Source organism: Hippocampus comes, unplaced genomic scaffold, assembly GCF_001891065.2.
Source record: "Hippocampus comes isolate QL1 unplaced genomic scaffold, H_comes_QL1_v1.1 scaffold244, whole genome shotgun sequence".
Classification (NCBI taxonomy): Eukaryota; Metazoa; Chordata; class Actinopteri; order Syngnathiformes; family Syngnathidae; genus Hippocampus; species Hippocampus comes.
Genome location: NW_017805495.1, coordinates 425,856 through 442,173, shown reverse-complemented (window position 1 = coordinate 442,173; position 16,318 = coordinate 425,856). Strand labels below are relative to the sequence as shown.

The 16,318-nt window shown below is 43.3% G+C and overlaps 2 protein-coding genes across 3 annotated transcripts in view; both read right to left on the bottom strand.

Moving 5' to 3' along the window:
- col22a1 (collagen, type XXII, alpha 1) overlaps nt 1-5,924 on the bottom strand; it is a 34,452-nt gene extending 28,528 nt beyond the window's left edge. Inside the window, exons 1-5 of one of the 2 annotated variants that reach the window (XM_019876291.1) lie at nt 5,726-5,924; nt 5,407-5,460; nt 4,196-4,329; nt 2,080-2,223; nt 1,445-2,011 (exon numbers count right to left, since the gene is read on the bottom strand). In XM_019876291.1, coding sequence (XP_019731850.1) covers nt 1,445-2,011; nt 2,080-2,223; nt 4,196-4,329; nt 5,407-5,460; nt 5,726-5,778 — 952 coding nt within the window. In that variant the 5' untranslated portion in view covers nt 5,779-5,924. Of the gene's footprint in view, nt 1-1,444; nt 2,012-2,079; nt 2,229-4,195; nt 4,621-5,406; nt 5,461-5,725 lie in introns of those variants that run through there. The other variant, XM_019876292.1, reaches the window with a different exon arrangement.
- A 280-nt stretch (nt 5,925-6,204) lies between these two features.
- Nucleotides 6,205-9,620, bottom strand: LOC109519608 (uncharacterized). The gene is made up of 4 exons (XM_019876253.1): nt 9,507-9,620; nt 9,312-9,402; nt 8,992-9,027; nt 6,205-8,451 (listed from the first exon to the last, which is right to left on the bottom strand). The coding sequence occupies exons 3-4, from the start codon at nt 9,022-9,024 to the stop codon at nt 7,759-7,761; spliced, it is 726 nt and encodes a 241-aa protein (XP_019731812.1). The 5' UTR covers nt 9,025-9,027; nt 9,312-9,402; nt 9,507-9,620; the 3' UTR covers nt 6,205-7,758.
- Between the last annotated feature and the right edge of the window lie 6,698 nt (nt 9,621-16,318).

Here is a 16,318-nt window from a genome sequence, read left to right as displayed (position 1 = left end):
TACACTATGAAACAGAATATCTCAAACTGATATATATTTTTTTTCATCTGATCAGCGGAAGCTAAATGTTGATGCCCACAACAACCCAGACATCTATGGTGCCAAATTTTTATTGGCGCAACCCTTGTATGCGATTACTGTGGAATTTAACTGTTAAATGTTATTTGGTCAATTCAGTTATGTTCGATTGTGTCTCCACATACTGTCGCATGAAATGAATTTGATTTTTTTTTGCAACTATTGATTAAAAGGTGAAAATAATTGAACGCTGACATCAGGGCGGCCTGCAGTGGACACACTTAAAACAAGGAGAGCTGTAATTTTCCGGGTGAAAATAGCCTGCACTGCTCAACGACTCCACCAGTGATATACTTATAGTCTCACTTGTGGTCATTCAAGAGATTGCGGAAATAAAAACTTGCTTTTAGGAAAGATTTTGCCTCTTGCCGTCTTCTCCTTTTACGAAACGCTGCCAGCCAAGGGGTCAGTTATGCAAGGTTAAAGGGCAGTTCCTTTGAAATGAATAGCCATGCTTTCAAAAAAACAAGTACTGGGTTTTTTTTTCCAGCTGAGCTAAGTGACACCATTCAGTGACATGTCAGAGTGACACCACAGAATCAGATCCAATAGAATTAGTACAGTATTTCCTCTTTGCGGCATAAGAAACAAGGCCTCATTTTCTTTCCTCACGGGGTTATTTTAGGCAGGAATTCTCATGCGTTTGAGTCGAGCACATCCATCATTCCCTGTGGCGCATTTATATGGAGAAAAATAGCAGGGCACCAACCACTTAGGTAAGCTACATACCGGGAAGTCTATAGGGCGACTTACTGTCTGGTGCACTTCCAATTTCTCTTGCATTTTGCACAACACGACGACCAACCAAAAGTATGTGGAACAAACAAAAAGTATGCAGCGGACACACAATTATAGATTGACCACTTGTTGTGAGGTAGAATTCTTTGGTCCCAACCATTTGTGCCCCAAATGAAGACAACTGGCATATGCCAGTCATGGCCTCGAAACTGTCTGAATCATAAAGAGGACTGAATTATATATACTAAATCAATTAAATCACTACTTTGCGTTCCTTCTAAACATATTTATATGGAAAAAGTAGGGCATCAACTATTTAGGTACGTACAGTACCACGAAGACGACAACCTTACCGTCTGACGTGATTCCAGTTTTTCTCCCGCATTATATGATTCAACATACAATAAAACCTACTCCAGAAATTAAAAATATAACTGCCGACGCAACAATATAGACAGCCAGCACACATCTTCGACTATTTAAAGTACCTCTTATGAACCCCACAAAAAGTGCAGATGTTCACGTAAGCTTTTTATCCGGGTAAAATAAAGACCTACTGTGATGACATACACACTGAGGACGTGGCGTCTTAAAAGCGACCATGCCAAGTGAGTAATGACCGACTTACTTTCGCACAGCCTCCTCCTGAGTCGGCCCCTGATCTTATCAATGGCGTTGAAGTCAGTCACGTGGAAGACGTGAGCGTTCTTTGGCTCTGCCGCAATCTCCTCCAGCTCCACTTTCAGGGCCTCACCGATGCCCACCGCAAACATCCTGATGCCTGCCTGGGCGGCCGCACTGGAGGGCTCCAGGACGTAATCCTGACTTCGGCCGTCCGTGAGCAGGATGGCCACCTTCTGGATTCCCCTGGCCGCGGGCCTCGCTCCGTTTTGTTCCAAAAAGATGTTGTTGGTGGTGTAGCTGATAGCATCCCCAGTCATTGTATTCCCCCCCAGGTAGCGTATGTTCCTGGCGGCTTGCTTCACCTCCTCCAGGGTCCTGTATCTCCCCAGGTGGAACTCGGTGGTGGGGCGGTCACTGTAACGAACGACGGCCACTCGGGTCTTGTCTGGGGCTACGTCAAAAGACTCCACCAGGTTGGCCACCCATTGCCTGATCTTCTCAAAATTCTCCTTGCCCACACTGGACGAGGTATCCAGGATGAACGCCAGGTCATAGTGGACATTTTTGCACCCTGACATGAACAAAAGATCCACATGAACATAGACCTTAACTAATTAGAACCTAGCCAAATACACTTACCTGCCCGCTGCGCTTCCACTCTCTGCCCAGAAAGAGTCACAGCCAGGATGACCAAGACCAGCGTGATCCTAAAGCCCAGTCGGAATTCCATCTGAGACATGGTTTGACACGGTTCTCTTGATCTTATTAGCACCATCCAAGTCTCTAATCTGGGGAAACATCAACAGTATGCGCTTCATAACTGACAATTAGGAGTGGGAAATCTAACCTTAAATGAGCAGATGCTGGGCAGTTTTTATTTCTGCAAAGAAACCAAAATGTAACCGTTATTATAAAAGAATGCTTTTGATCATGTTTACTGTCCTGTCTAATGCAAATCAGATGGTTTCCAGTCTAAATTGTCTTCTAATGCAGTGTCCAGTTTGAATTTCTCTGCATCAGCTTTTGAACTTTGGCAATAGATGTCCTCTATTCTCAGGATAATAATACCCATGACCAAAATACAGAAACCTCCCAGAGGAAACTGGCCTCACCAAAGATTGTTGGGAAAACGTGCCAAACTAATTTCATGATGTCCAAACACCATGAGACAGAAAATATGACTTTGCAATTTTTAGACTTACTTCAGTTAGAAATCCACAGAGGTGATTCTGGGTTTTCTTCGTAGCAGGTCTCTGAGGATAACTATTTTGGGCATTGTTGTGGAAAATTATACAGCTGGAGCGTCTTGTGCCAGTGTAGCAATGACACGAAGGTGTCACATCAACACAAAACCCCTGTTTGGCCTTATTGTACACAAGTGGTTGTGATGAGGCGGATGCGTGACTGGTCCTAGCCATAATAAAGTTTCATCACTACTGGCAAAGATGCCTCAAGTCCAACAAAACTAACCTTCTGACCTCTTTGTGCATTTATTCAACTACTTTAAATATTTATGGTCCAACCAATGAATTGTCTCAAGTGTGTTTAATTCCCAAGGCCCCAACACCGCTCTATCATTAGTCTGTGAATATTTCCATTCATCCAGGTCTTTTCATGCTCAGGGCATTGAATCAATCGCAACCGAGCTGTTCTGGTTGTATTAAAAGATTACCATTTCAATAAACTCACTATTATTTGCCTTATTTTGCCTTTGGGGCACTTTTTTGAGCAAGGAATGATATCGCTAACTTGTCGCATGTTAAAATTTCACATTTTGACGCATCCTCTTTGAACGATGAAGTTTGGCCTCAGAGCATTGCAGTCGAATGTCAACAACAAACATGGCTGATGACCTCAATAAGCGCCATAGTCGGTATGCTAAAAGCTAGCGGGCAGTATACTAACAACAAAGCTCATGTTTTTGTTGTGGTCACGTTTGAAAATGTCCCAGTTTTTGGGGAATGTAGCATTGATTGGATGTCAAAAGTGGACTCTGTATGTAGTAGAACCAGGTGATACAGTATACTGTATATACTAGCCAACCAGTGAAGAGCGCCATATTGTTACAGTGAGGACTTTTACAATAAAACATTTGACTCGCAATACATCTTTGGTCGTCAAAAACACAATAGACTTTGGGAGGATATTTTACAAGAAAATTACAATTAAGATGTTGAAGTCATACCATGATTGTGTGACAAATTGGAGGTGGAGTACATTTTGGAGGGGCACCACCTCACCTAGCAGCTTGTGAAGCACAATATTATTTACTCTGCGTAAATGAAAGTCTTATCTGATGGTCCATTAGGCTATTTCTGCCTCTTGGTTTCACTGGCGCTATTCAGTGTTTTGGGCATGTTACAGCAACTAATTGCCACCAATTTGTCTGGGACTGCCGGCCCAAGTAAGTTGATCCAATACTCTCCCCACAGGTCGTATGTGGTCTCGGTTGTCTTCCTTGGAAGCAACCATGCAGTAGGCTAAAGGAATAGTAAAGCTGTTTTATTTCCGTCAACAAGTGACTCTTGCTATGTATTAGGATGTGTGCTTGTTTCCACTTCCTCTTAACAGTTGACTTGGGAATGCAAGTGAAGATGCGTATAACACAAGCATCATGTTTTTCAAAAATTTCCATCAGTGTAACCCAACAGAAAAGACAAACAACGGTATTAAAAAGTAGATGATAAAGTACTGCTCTTATAACCTCTTGACTTGTTTTGAAAAAAAGCTGGTGAAGAAAGTGACTTGTTCTCACCTGCCTTGTTAATCAGCTCCACTGGAGGCGCGAAGGCGACCACTTGCCTGCAGGCCCTTACCGCCCGTATCAGCAGCCCCACAGCATCTTTCTCCAAATTGCACTCAAGTGGCGTAAAATTTGTTGAAATAATCCTGGGTGAAAATCCAGTGTGCAGTTAAAAATGTGAGATGGGTTGAAAGAACCTTGTGGATGGCTGCACAGAGTGGGAGGGAACAGTGCAGTGGTGGTGGGAGTGGTATTGGGTTTCAAGGCGCTGGTGGTGGTGGTGGTGGAGGGGGTGACGGGGTGGCTTCTATAGCGTATGCTTCACTCACACATAAAAAGCAGGGCCAATTATAGATCCAACTTTCAGGATATTTTTGTCCCCCACCCCTCTTCGATTTTTACCCCTTCCTTTCAAGCTGAACAGCCTCTCTTACGTTTTGACCATCTTGCCACCACAAGTGTCCACATTGCCATAGTGGAACCACCCTTTTGGGGCGGCTCCTGTTGGGTTGGGCCGGGCCGCACGCTTCTGGAGCAGGCCTGTGTTTAAGTTGGCCAAATGATTACAGAACAGCATTGCCTGCGACGTGCTGTTAGATGTCGGAACTGGTGCTGTGATCCCATTACGTAAATTCAATGTGTATCCGACACATTTACATGTGCCGGGCCGCAACATCTGTCTTTTTTTTAACTATATTTCTAAGTATAATTATTCTTTTCATTACATTTACCTCTTTAGATTTTTTTTCGTTTGCTACAACATCCTGGGCTGCTGGACAGTTAATCACAGAGCACATTTGAACACAACTATTCACCATCACATTCACAGCTACGGGCAATGAAGAGTCTTTAATAAACACATGGTATCTTTGGGGTGTGGGGCGAAGCACGGGGAGAACATTTAAACTTCACGCAGAAGGGGTCAAGCCACGAATCACACCCAGAACCTTTGAGGTGCTTATCGTGCGTGGGCTGGTGCTACAGCGTTCAATCAACCTACCAGGCATGATTTGGGGATGTGGGAGGAAACCGGAGTACCAGGAGAAAACCCATACAGGCAGCGGGGGAGAACATGCAAACTCCACACAGAAAGGATTCAACCCCGGACCTCTGCAGTGTGAAGTGGACCACCGTCCGGCCTGTTAAATTATCCCTCACAGTAAATGAGGACATAAAGAAAGTATTGAGCCACATAACCACAACCGGCTTAATTTAAGACTCACCTTCTGGCATGGTTTTTGCGGGATGTACAGCCTGATTTCACGGGCGCTGCCATCCTGAAAATGGGAATTAGTTGTCGCACTTTTGAACCAGGAAAAGTGCTGTTTGTAACCAGAAGTGGCAAATTCAGGTCCAGAAATTAAAAACTTTGTCACGGTTTGACTTTAGCCACAGGTGCTTCTACTCAATAGCCGGAAGCACCTGTGGCTAAAGCCAAACATCGTCAATATTGGTGATAAATACTGTAACGTTCACTTATACGAAGTACTAACGTCCCGATTAATCAGGCAAACAAGCTATAACAGTACTTTCAAATCTCACCTGGGATAATTTTGCGGAACGTACAGCCAGCCTGGTTTCACGGGCGCCGCCATCTTGAAAATGAGAATTAGCCTATCCGAGTTGTCGCACTTTTGAATCGGGAAAAGTGCTGGATGTAACCAGAAGTGGCAAATTCAGGTCCAGAAATTAAAAACCTTGTCACCGTTTGACTTTAGCCACACGTGCTTCTTAGCAACAGGTGCTTCTCCTCAAGAGCGAGAAGCACCTGTGGCTAAAGCCAAACAGTGGCACGGATTTTACTTTCTCGACCTCGGTTAGCCTCCTCTGGGTCTAACAATGAATTTCTTCCTCAATGTCAACTCTCGAACTCAACCTTGATTTCGACCAGTTTTCGCGTGGAAGCTTTCTTTTTTTGTGTGCACTTAACATAAAAAGGACAGGGCAAGAGTTGGTAAACCCACAAATACACACCTACAGCCAATTTAGAGTCTTTAATGAACACAACATGCATCTTTTTTTCAAAGTGAGAGGAAGCAAGGGAGAGAATATAGAAACTCCACACAGAAAAGCCCAATTTGAGATTTCAACCCAAGATCTTTGATGTGCTATCCACATTTGACCATGCTGACTTTCATTTGAATATATTTTGCAAAATGCATTCAAAGTACATCAAAGTCATACATGGAACATGACGTTTTCCCTCCAAGGTTGACATTTTGTGCCATGTGTGAATGGACCAAGATTTACTCAATGCAGATACACCCTGAATTGGTTGCCAGCCAATTGCAGAGCACACACTGTACAGACAAACAACCATTCACACTCACTTTTACACAAATGAATAATTACAGTAGTACAGTACCTTGGCCAAAACCCACACAAGCATGAGTAGAACTTCACACAGGAGGACCTGAGCCAAGATTCAAACCCGGAGGAAATTCTCGATTATGACCACAACTGCCGTTTGTATGTCAAACTCAAAAGAAACCAAAATTTGCATATTTTGAATTATTAGTCCAATAAAAATAATTCAGATTCAGATTTTTTTTCAACTTCATTTCTCACCGAATCACACATGAACATCAACTGTAAAAGTCAGACACATTCAGAAAGAAGGATTGTTTAGCCTTGGCAGAGGCCTGCGCTCAAGGGACTGCCATTCTAGTTTGGAAATATCCAAGCTGCAGAAAGTACTCTGATGTCAATGTGTGGTCAAACTGTCACACATACTTCCTGTAATTTTCTGCATCACTGACAGCTTTATGGTACTTTTTGAAAAGACATCCGCCACAATCTTGGGAAATAAATCTCTAGTGGCGCTGATGTGGCACTAAAATGCTCCAAAGCGCATAAGATCAACATTTGAATGTGACAGACAACAAATAACAGAGCCATTCCATGCAGGTCTATTTCCAGCACCTTTGTAGCCAAGGAAAGTGAGAGCGGCCAATGGCAGGCTATGTATAGATTGGCTCAGCGTGAAGAAGAAGGGTTGATGATAATTCCGGGCAGATGCATGTTATGAGCGATGCTGTCCGTCTGGAGGAGCGTCTGGTGCCGGCGTTGAGAGGGCTAAAGAGGTTCACAAGATGGACCGGCGGATGAGAGAAGACCATCTGGCATGCGACTGACCAGCCAGCTTTCATCCTCCCACATCTTCTCTGATATCTTACGTTCAACATGGGAAAAATTGCTGATTTTTTTTCCACCAAGCTTCCAGCCTGGAGGTTCTCGATACAAACATGGATGGGCACTATTTTTTTTTTTTTTTTGTCGTTTTGTGAGGGTGTTGGATGTTGAAGTGAGGTGAAGAGCTTAATTTAGTCAGGCCATAACCTCATCTAATAGGGAAAAATGGCTTTTGTGGCCTGACATCTGTAGGCCTCAGTCCCTATCCTGCGTAAATCGCTAGTAACAAGTAACATGTTCCTCATTTCATCTCTTAAATTTCTTGTGTTTTACATCCAGTTGTTGTACTCCAGGTTGAGTTTGAGATGGTGGCAATATTTTTATTCGATTGGCCGTTCTTCCCACATGGAGATATGCCATGATCCTGTCCTTGAATGAAATCATCATGGTGGCACTTCATGACAATTTCGTATATCCAGTAGGCCTTTCTGTGCAATGCCCAGAATGCATCTGGCCCCTCGAACCTCCAGCTTGCCCTCCTCCACTGCATCGGCCTGATCCTCATCCAGGTGCTGCTCTCTCCTCAGCCTAAGGCGCTTTCCGCTCCCGCCGTCCCGCTGCTGGGCCTTGCCGCGAAGTGAGCACCGCGAGTTAGCAGGAGGCACCGGTTTGCTGCTCAAATGAGCTCGGGTACCTCGGCACTGAACCTCCTCAAGGTTGCCGCTCCTGCTCGCCTCCATGGCCTCCAATCTCGTCAGCTGAGGCCTTGAAGGTCTCATTTGCGGGGGATGAGAAAAGGCCCCTTGAGCTTCTCGCTGGAAACTTTGCAGTTTTTGCCTCCGGCTCTTCACTACTTGATCAGACAGTGGCGCGAACTTCAGCGGCCGTATTGTTGGTCCTCCCCTGACCTTGCTCAGGTGCTCAGGTAAGGGCAATTTCAGAGGCACAGAGTCCAACAGCGCCGAGGGTGCTGTAACCTGTTCCGCTGCCTCTTCCCCATGTGTCGTGGACAAATGGCAGTCAGGTGTTTTTGAATGGGAGACATATTTAGCCGCCAGGCGAAGGTTTTGACCATTCAGACGCAATGCGGTGTTTTTAACTTGGATGGTCGACATTTCTTCCCGTCGGGGAACTTCCTGAACAAAACACACATCATGTGTCAGTCTCAACATGTACATGACCATCAATATTAACAAGCGCTGGACAAAATCAGACTAATTTCTCCATAGACTGGGCTTTCAATGTACGGTAGTTAGAGCCTGACAGGTTTAGAATTTCATTCTATGACTAGAAGTAATTTTCCCAGAGACTCATTTGAAGGAGAATATATCAAACATGACATCTTACATAAATCCGATATACAGTATGACAAACAATACATGAACAACATAAATTATGTTGAGGAATAAATGAATACTGTGTATAAATGTCACAGTGTGACAACATAAAATAATGCTCAAGTGAATAGGTTTAACATCATGCTTTCTAATGAGCCATGATTACTAAAAAAATCAATAAATAAAACTCCGTTAAGAACCCGACAAGATCGTCTTACAACATTTCATCATAACTGATGGATGTCAAGAGCTCATACATAATATTACTTAGCGACCGTCTATTACAAGGGTGAAAACAGAGATACACAGCCAGTTCTTGAAGATACAAAACAAACTTACCGGTGTATCTCCCTTGATCTTTTTTTGAGTCATGTCCTGTTTGTGGAAAAAAGGAAGAATGACCAACCAATTCTGTCACTGCAGCTCAAGTAGATTAAAGCAGCCTTAATGGGATTGCAGAGATTACGCTCACTAAGTAAAACTGGCTTCTAAGCAAAGATCCGAAGCCAAGTAAAGAAATGCCCTACCAACATCTTCACTGGGTTTTTTAGGTCATCATATTCAGTGCATTCATAAGAATGAATTCATTTTTAACACATAGAAGATTCACTCAGTTGAAATGTTGAGTACCAAGTGTACCTGATTTTAAAATAAATTACCTCAATTTGTTGTGCAGCAAATGTTTGACAGGTGATGAAAGTTGCGGACGAGTGACTTTCTCGGACTGAAGTGTCAAGATTTCACAGCCACCTGTAGAAGAACAAGACAAATTCAAGGGCATAGCCGGGTCAAGAATGTACTGTGTGATTGTGTTGTGCCTCTTCTCAGGCTGCTGCCAAGTTAGGCTTCATCACCTTGTGGGTGACACGACGCTTGGACTGGCGCGCTCATTTGAAGGTACTTTATTGTTCTCCATCCTGGACCTGAAAACAAAAACTGACATTTTCCCATCCGGCAGACAATTGCAATGTGTCGTGACGACCACCTGAAATGACCAAAGAACATCCAAGTGGATGCAGCGGCTCCAATGTTGGGAGACTCATGGCAGAGTGGAAACCTGACGCCGCCGGGTGAGGTTGAACTGGAAAACGTGCTTGAGGAGCCTCTGACCGGAAGCGGGCCAAGCTCCTGGAACTCACATGAACGCCCGTTCTGCACAACGCCAAAAACAAGAAACAAAGAGTCACCCTGGAGTCTGCCCCCCTAGCAAAAAAAAAAAAAAAAAAATGGGGGGAGGGGGAGCTTCGCTGGTGACGTCTCTCACGTCAGTCCATATTCATCTGCTTTTTGAAGTCACACCTGAACAAAATCAGATTGAAGCAAATCAGTAGCTTGGTTAGCACATCAACATTGAAGACCTGCAATTTTTTTTTTTTGTCCAACTAACCCAGCAGGTGCAGGATCTTTGTAGCGTGTTCGTCCCGGAAGCTGGCCCTGCATACAAAAAAATGTTCTTTTCAAATTTCAAATTCTTGGGAGTTTGTAGCCGACGTCAGAGTCGAACAAAATTGTCAAGGTAAGTCGTTTTTCGACGAAAAAAACGACCATGTATAGTAAGACGTTTTTCGACGAAAAAAACGACCATGTATAGTGAGGCGTTTTTAGCCGAAAAAACGACCATGTATAGTAAGGCGTTTCTAGCCCAAAAAAACGACCATGTATAGTAAGGCGTTTTTCGACGAAAAAAACGACCATGTATAGTAAGACGTTTTTCGACGAAAAAAACGACCATGTATAGTGAGGCGTTTTTAGCCGAAAAAACGACCATGTATAGTAAGGCGTTTCTAGCCCAAAAAAACGACCATGTTGGAGTCTGCCCCCCTAGCAAAAAAAAAAAAAAAAAAAAAATGGGGGGAGGGGGAGCTTCGCTGGTGACGTCTCTCACGTCAGTCCATATTCATCTGCTTTTTGAAGTCACACCTGAACAAAATCAGATTGAAGCAAATCAGTAGCTTGGTTAGCACATCAACATTGAAGACCTGCAATTTTTTTTTTTTGTCCAACTAACCCAGCAGGTGCAGGATCTTTGTAGCGTGTTCGTCCCGGAAGCTGGCCCTGCATACAAAAAAATGTTCTTTTCAAATTTCAAATTCTTGGGAGTTTGTAGCCGACGTCAGAGTCGAACAAAATTGTCAAGGTAAGTGTGGAAAAGTCGGGAATCAGGTACTTGAAGAAACGGCGTGGGGTTGGTCAGGTTTTCCGGAGAGCTGCAGCACCACCTGGTGGACATGAGTGAGCACAAGAAAAACCTGCGACTCACAAGAAAGCGTATCGGAGTTTAAAGTGTCGACTTGTTCCTTCCCTGTTGGCTTTGCTTCTTGCCCCAAATGACGCAGAGGAAGTCAGCCACTTTAGGGTACACTTCATGACGATGCAGGCTGCCTGTTAACTTTGAAGAGGCTGTTTCAGGCCAGTTTTAAGATTAGCCTGTGGACAGAAATAGGACAATTAACATGCATGCATATGCAAACGCCCTCTACTGTGTTTCATTGAGATGCATGCAGAGGGTTTGCGATTTACCTCCTCTTGTTCACGCGCTGGATTGGAATTTTAAGAGATTGGACGAAAGAGTACCATTAGTTTGGAGTTATTGCTCACCGTACCGGACGCAAACTATTTAACCATTCTGCTATTTGTCCGGAAAACTCGCCCAAAAAAATATGTATTGGGATTTAAGAAGAGAACCAAGAACTTCGAAAATGTTCTTTCGGTGGAGCGTCAGGTCCAGCGACTATCCCCGAATTGCAGCTGCATGACTGCTGGCACCTCCAGCCCGCCTCACCCGACATTCATTTCGTTGTAAGCAGATGACCATTCAAATTCAGCAGCACACCAAGTTGAGATGTGGGGCTTATTGTCTCTTTTGAGTTTGTTCTTGCAGGCTTCATTTTGCCACCAGAGGGCAGTATTCAGCCAATGAGGTTATTTGATATCATTACGAGACATGACAAGAGAAGAAGGTTCTATTTTGCACTTCAACTTTATTCAGCAAATAAATAAACAAACGAGGATGCAACGCTGCAGTTATTTTCTTCCACCGACAGAAACTTGATGAATGTAGATGGACGCTTCCTATAAGGTCAACGCAACACAACACAATCCACACTGCTTCTCATCTCACAAAAATCCTTCTTCTGTCCTTCGAGAAGGTCCTACGACAGAGAACAGTCCTCCAGACCGCAGGAGTTGCCCACCTTTAAGTTACACCGGGCAACCTGGGAGGAGGGGGGTCAAAAACAGACTTCACGCAAGAACGAGGAACTTGGAGGACCATTCATTGTGTGTTTGGAAATACTGTCTTACAAACTATAATTTAGATGTTTGACTAACTAACCAACCAAACCAATAAGAAGTACACTCCAAACGTCATCCTATGGGATCCACATACTTAATGTGTAAAGGGTTAAAGTGCACCAGGTATTAGACGCAATATTAATTTTGATGAAATGCACTGATTAGATTCTCTCCTGTTTCATTTCTTCTGGAATCTCATTCTAATCAAAGTGTGATAATTATGAAGAACATCCACCAGGCTGGCAGCATTGCGCAACTCAATATGAAATCCATTTACACACGTTGCCGTTTGGACGCGGCGTTGCCTGCAGAAAGTGTCGGCCCACCCGACCTCGACAATCTCAGTCGCTGGTTTTAATTTTAGCTCCATTCCTCCCTCATCAGGCTCATTTATTGAATTTGGGAAGCGGACTGTCGCTGGCTTTCCATAGTGGATGGGCTCCTGGCAAACAAGCTGTTGAGCTCCCCGACAGACATCAATATTTCATAAAAATCCTGTACTGCTACTAAACAAGAAGTGGCCAAAGAAAACTCTGTGTTATGTTAGCCCCTGCTTATTGCGAAACTCCATCACGTTTCAAACGCAACTTGGCTCCACTTATGCGGTCGTTTTCGACGCCAAATTACAGCGCGAGGAAGTCCCAAACGCCCCTCTCCTCGTGTTCTTATTGTGCCGCCCTCTGGCCGCCTGACGTACAGTGTAATTACACTCGTTTGGGCCAATGCTCATTTCACCACCTACTGAACACGCAGCTGCGCGGGGCCAGCGGATAAAGCAACAAAAAGCTGCCGTTGGGCATTTTCGACCTGAACAGTAGGGAAATTGTTTTTCCCACAACCACATCACTAACACCATTTGGTTTTTCGCCATAAGAAACAGCAAAGTGACCGTTCACTACAAAACCGGAACCGCTGAACACCGAGCTCGCCGCCTTAGCTTACCCGGATAGTTGTTAGCACGAGATTAACATCTTGGTTCCCCGCTAACATCATGCCATTATTTCAACAAGTACGCCGGTGCCTTGACGTTGGAGTTTAATTTGCTCGGCAATAAGTTCAGAAGTGAATTTAGACATTTCCAAATCAATTTAGCCAACTGAAATGAAATTACACTAACGAGGTGAAAAGTGGCAGCCATCTTTGGGGAATTTTCTTTGAAAAAAAAAATTATAATGAGCACTTCAAACACTTAAAATCCTCAAGAACAAATACATTCAAGTCCAAAAAGTTCATTGCCAATTTATTTTGACATATAAACTTGGTAAACTCCTCATAATTTTGGCCTTTAGGAGGTTATCGGTGAATATTTCTTGCTGTATCTGTAGCAGAAAAGGTGAAAGGCTCCAGGAAACATCTTGATTCACTCCAAGTGGAAGCCAATATGTGGACCAGGTTTTCAACACAAATGTATTCCCTAAAAAGGGCATTTCCCCTCAACACAAAAATAGCTTCATATCTTTGTAAACTACATTAGCAACATTTTTAGTGTTTAGTTACAATTCGTTGGTTAGTTAGTTCGCTAGTTTTTTCCTGAGTTACTTTAAAGACCTGAAACTGATCATAACCTATACTTAGAAAAAACACAAAATTCAACAGACTTGTGTTCCGGGTGGTCCTTCCATCCATTAATTTTCCATATCACGTTTCTTCATTAGGCTCAGAGGTGAGCTGGAGCCTGTCACAGCTGACTGTGGGTGAGTGTCAAACTACACCCTGGACTGGTCGCCAGCCAATCACAGGGCACATTATTGACAAAGCATTCACACATGCGGGCAATTTAGAACCTTCATTCAAGCTATCATGCATGTTTTTGAAATGTCAGAGGAAACTATTTTAGCTCAGGAAGAACATGCAAATTCCATAAGATGTCCAGAAATGAACATGAGAATATTTTGACTTTGAAGCAGACGTGCTAACCACTTTTCGCCGCGCTACCTAGTAAAAGCTCAATTCCCAAAATTAAAACCGCACGAGTCTCCATTGTAGCAGCCATAATAGAAGACAACAGAAGGCTTTCAAAAGCTCAGCATTTGTTTGTTTTATTATTAAAGTGTGCTATGGCTTCACCCAGCTGCGCCACGCCACCCAGTGAGTCACCCGCACCGAATCATGCACACACCCTTGAAAAGAACAAATGAAAAAAAGTGCGAAGGGAAAAGTAAACTTTCAAATTCGTTCGTTTACCCTCGGCCTTCTCTTCTGCCGCTGTTGACTTGAGGCATCGCCGTGTAACTGCGAACAAGACTCCTGTTATCGGGGCCACGGTACACATGATTTGTTCAATCACAAAGAGGATGTAAAAAAAACAACCCTGGATAACGGTGCACATTGAAGGCGCTGCTAACAGAGGAATGGACAATGCCGCCACATGCAAACAAACACAGTTTTTCGCAGCTTTGCAATGTTTAGGATGGAAACAGAGCGAGCCTTATGCCAGCAATGGTGTGTGTGCGTGCGCGCCATCTGCCGAGGGCCATAAGTGTAAATATATGTGGCGTGGGCCTGCAGCAGGCAAATCAGAGTCATATGTGGTGGATAGGGATTGGGCGAGGGAGGGCTTGGTTAATCGATGACATTTAGGATCTCATGAAATATCAAAAACCTGCGTCTAAATAAGCCATTTCATCCGTAATTTGGGTGTTTTTTTTTTTATGATTTGTACGAAAACTGAAGTAAACAAAATGAGGAATTGCGCCATGCATCGGTGCTAAATAATGACGCTAACCACGGTTAACTGTGACGCTGCTGCAAACTAACAACGTGACTAACCACCTTTTTAACAATTGACTTTGAATGCTGGGTTAGATAACGGCGAATTAGGAATTCAAGCGGCGGTTAGGGATTAACCGGTGGTTAAAACAACTGAGAATTGAAAAACCGGTTGTGAAATGAAAACAATGTTTGAAGATAGCGATAAGCATGTGAACGATAAACGGTTAACTTGAGAGCTTTGCGGCGGCTCTGCAGAAGTATTATGAAATGATTATTACAAATCAGTCTTGGTTGGAATGAAATTTAATGTCATCGGTTAGAAGTGTTTCTTCAAGGCACGTATATACGCAATTGTGTAAAAAATACATATGCCTCTCTTTTTGTCGTATTTATTCCAAAGCTTGATACAAACATATAAGCCGGTCATGTTCCCATAACGAAACAATGTTTATCTCACACACCATTGCCTTGCCTGCGTAAATTTGTCCTGACCCAATCAAGATTTAATCCAAAATAGAGTGATGGTGCTGCTCTTCTCCCATTTGAGGAGACAAGGCAAGATGGACATGGGTTTGAACTAATAAATATGGTTTTCCATTGGCGATAACATAATCGAGGAACGGGGAAAAGAGCTCTTAGTCTTGTGCGGCTTATGAAAAGCTAAACTTGGTAAACAAACAAAATGCAGTTAAAATGCTTTCACCATGCGTTCAGAGACCAGCTGTGAGAGAGAGAGAGAGAGAAAAGGCAGATTGGGTTTTTTAAAACAGGCCGGAATGGTCTCAGATATATACAAAGGAGACCCGGCCTGGCGAGATGATGCACCTCAGTAGTCTTTCTTGTAAAATGTCTCAGAATATTTTTAGGAGGACGGAGGTATGTACATTTTGTGTCATTTTTAAAAAGAGGCAAAGCAAAACAACAAAAGCAAGGCGATTGCTTCAAACCTGAGAGCAAACATCGTTGGTGAGTTTGACCAGGTGGGACCTTAGAATGCACGGAAGGAAAGCAGAATTCTTTTCAACACAAACTGTGAAACGAAACATAAACGTATGGCCTGATAAGTACGCATTTAATCCAGATATCGTAACAAAAACCCAAAGGATCATGCTGATGTTGATGACTTTAGAAAACATTTCTCCCTTCCAAACCCGATTTTGTGGGTAATTTAATTTGTAGAATATTCTTAAATTATCCCTCCATTACCTGAACCGGGTATCCCCACGAGGTTGCGATTTAAAAAACAAAACAAAACATTTGTTTGGGGGAAATCAGATATTGGTGTTCAGTCCTCTTTTTAGTGGGTAAAAATCAATGCTCTGTAGGGGTTTATGTCTGGAGGAGTTTAGTTGATGTCAGTTGGTCACAGGCTTGATGCAATTTGTGTTTAACACACAGGTGGAAATACCCCAAAGAAGAAGCCGAGCCCCTCGTTGACTCTTTGGATGCCAGGCCCCAATATTTCCAGTCAACAGCAAAAATGAAAAGAAAATGACAACACTTTTGGAGGCGCTGTGTGACGGTGGTATGATTTGTTGCTCATCTAAATTGGAGCTCTCTCGAGTGTTATTTTGTGATGTTAAAATATGTTCCAAACATTTCACAATGTTTTTATTTTGTATTTATTAAATTAGCAAATGTTTGAGTTCTACTTTACAGG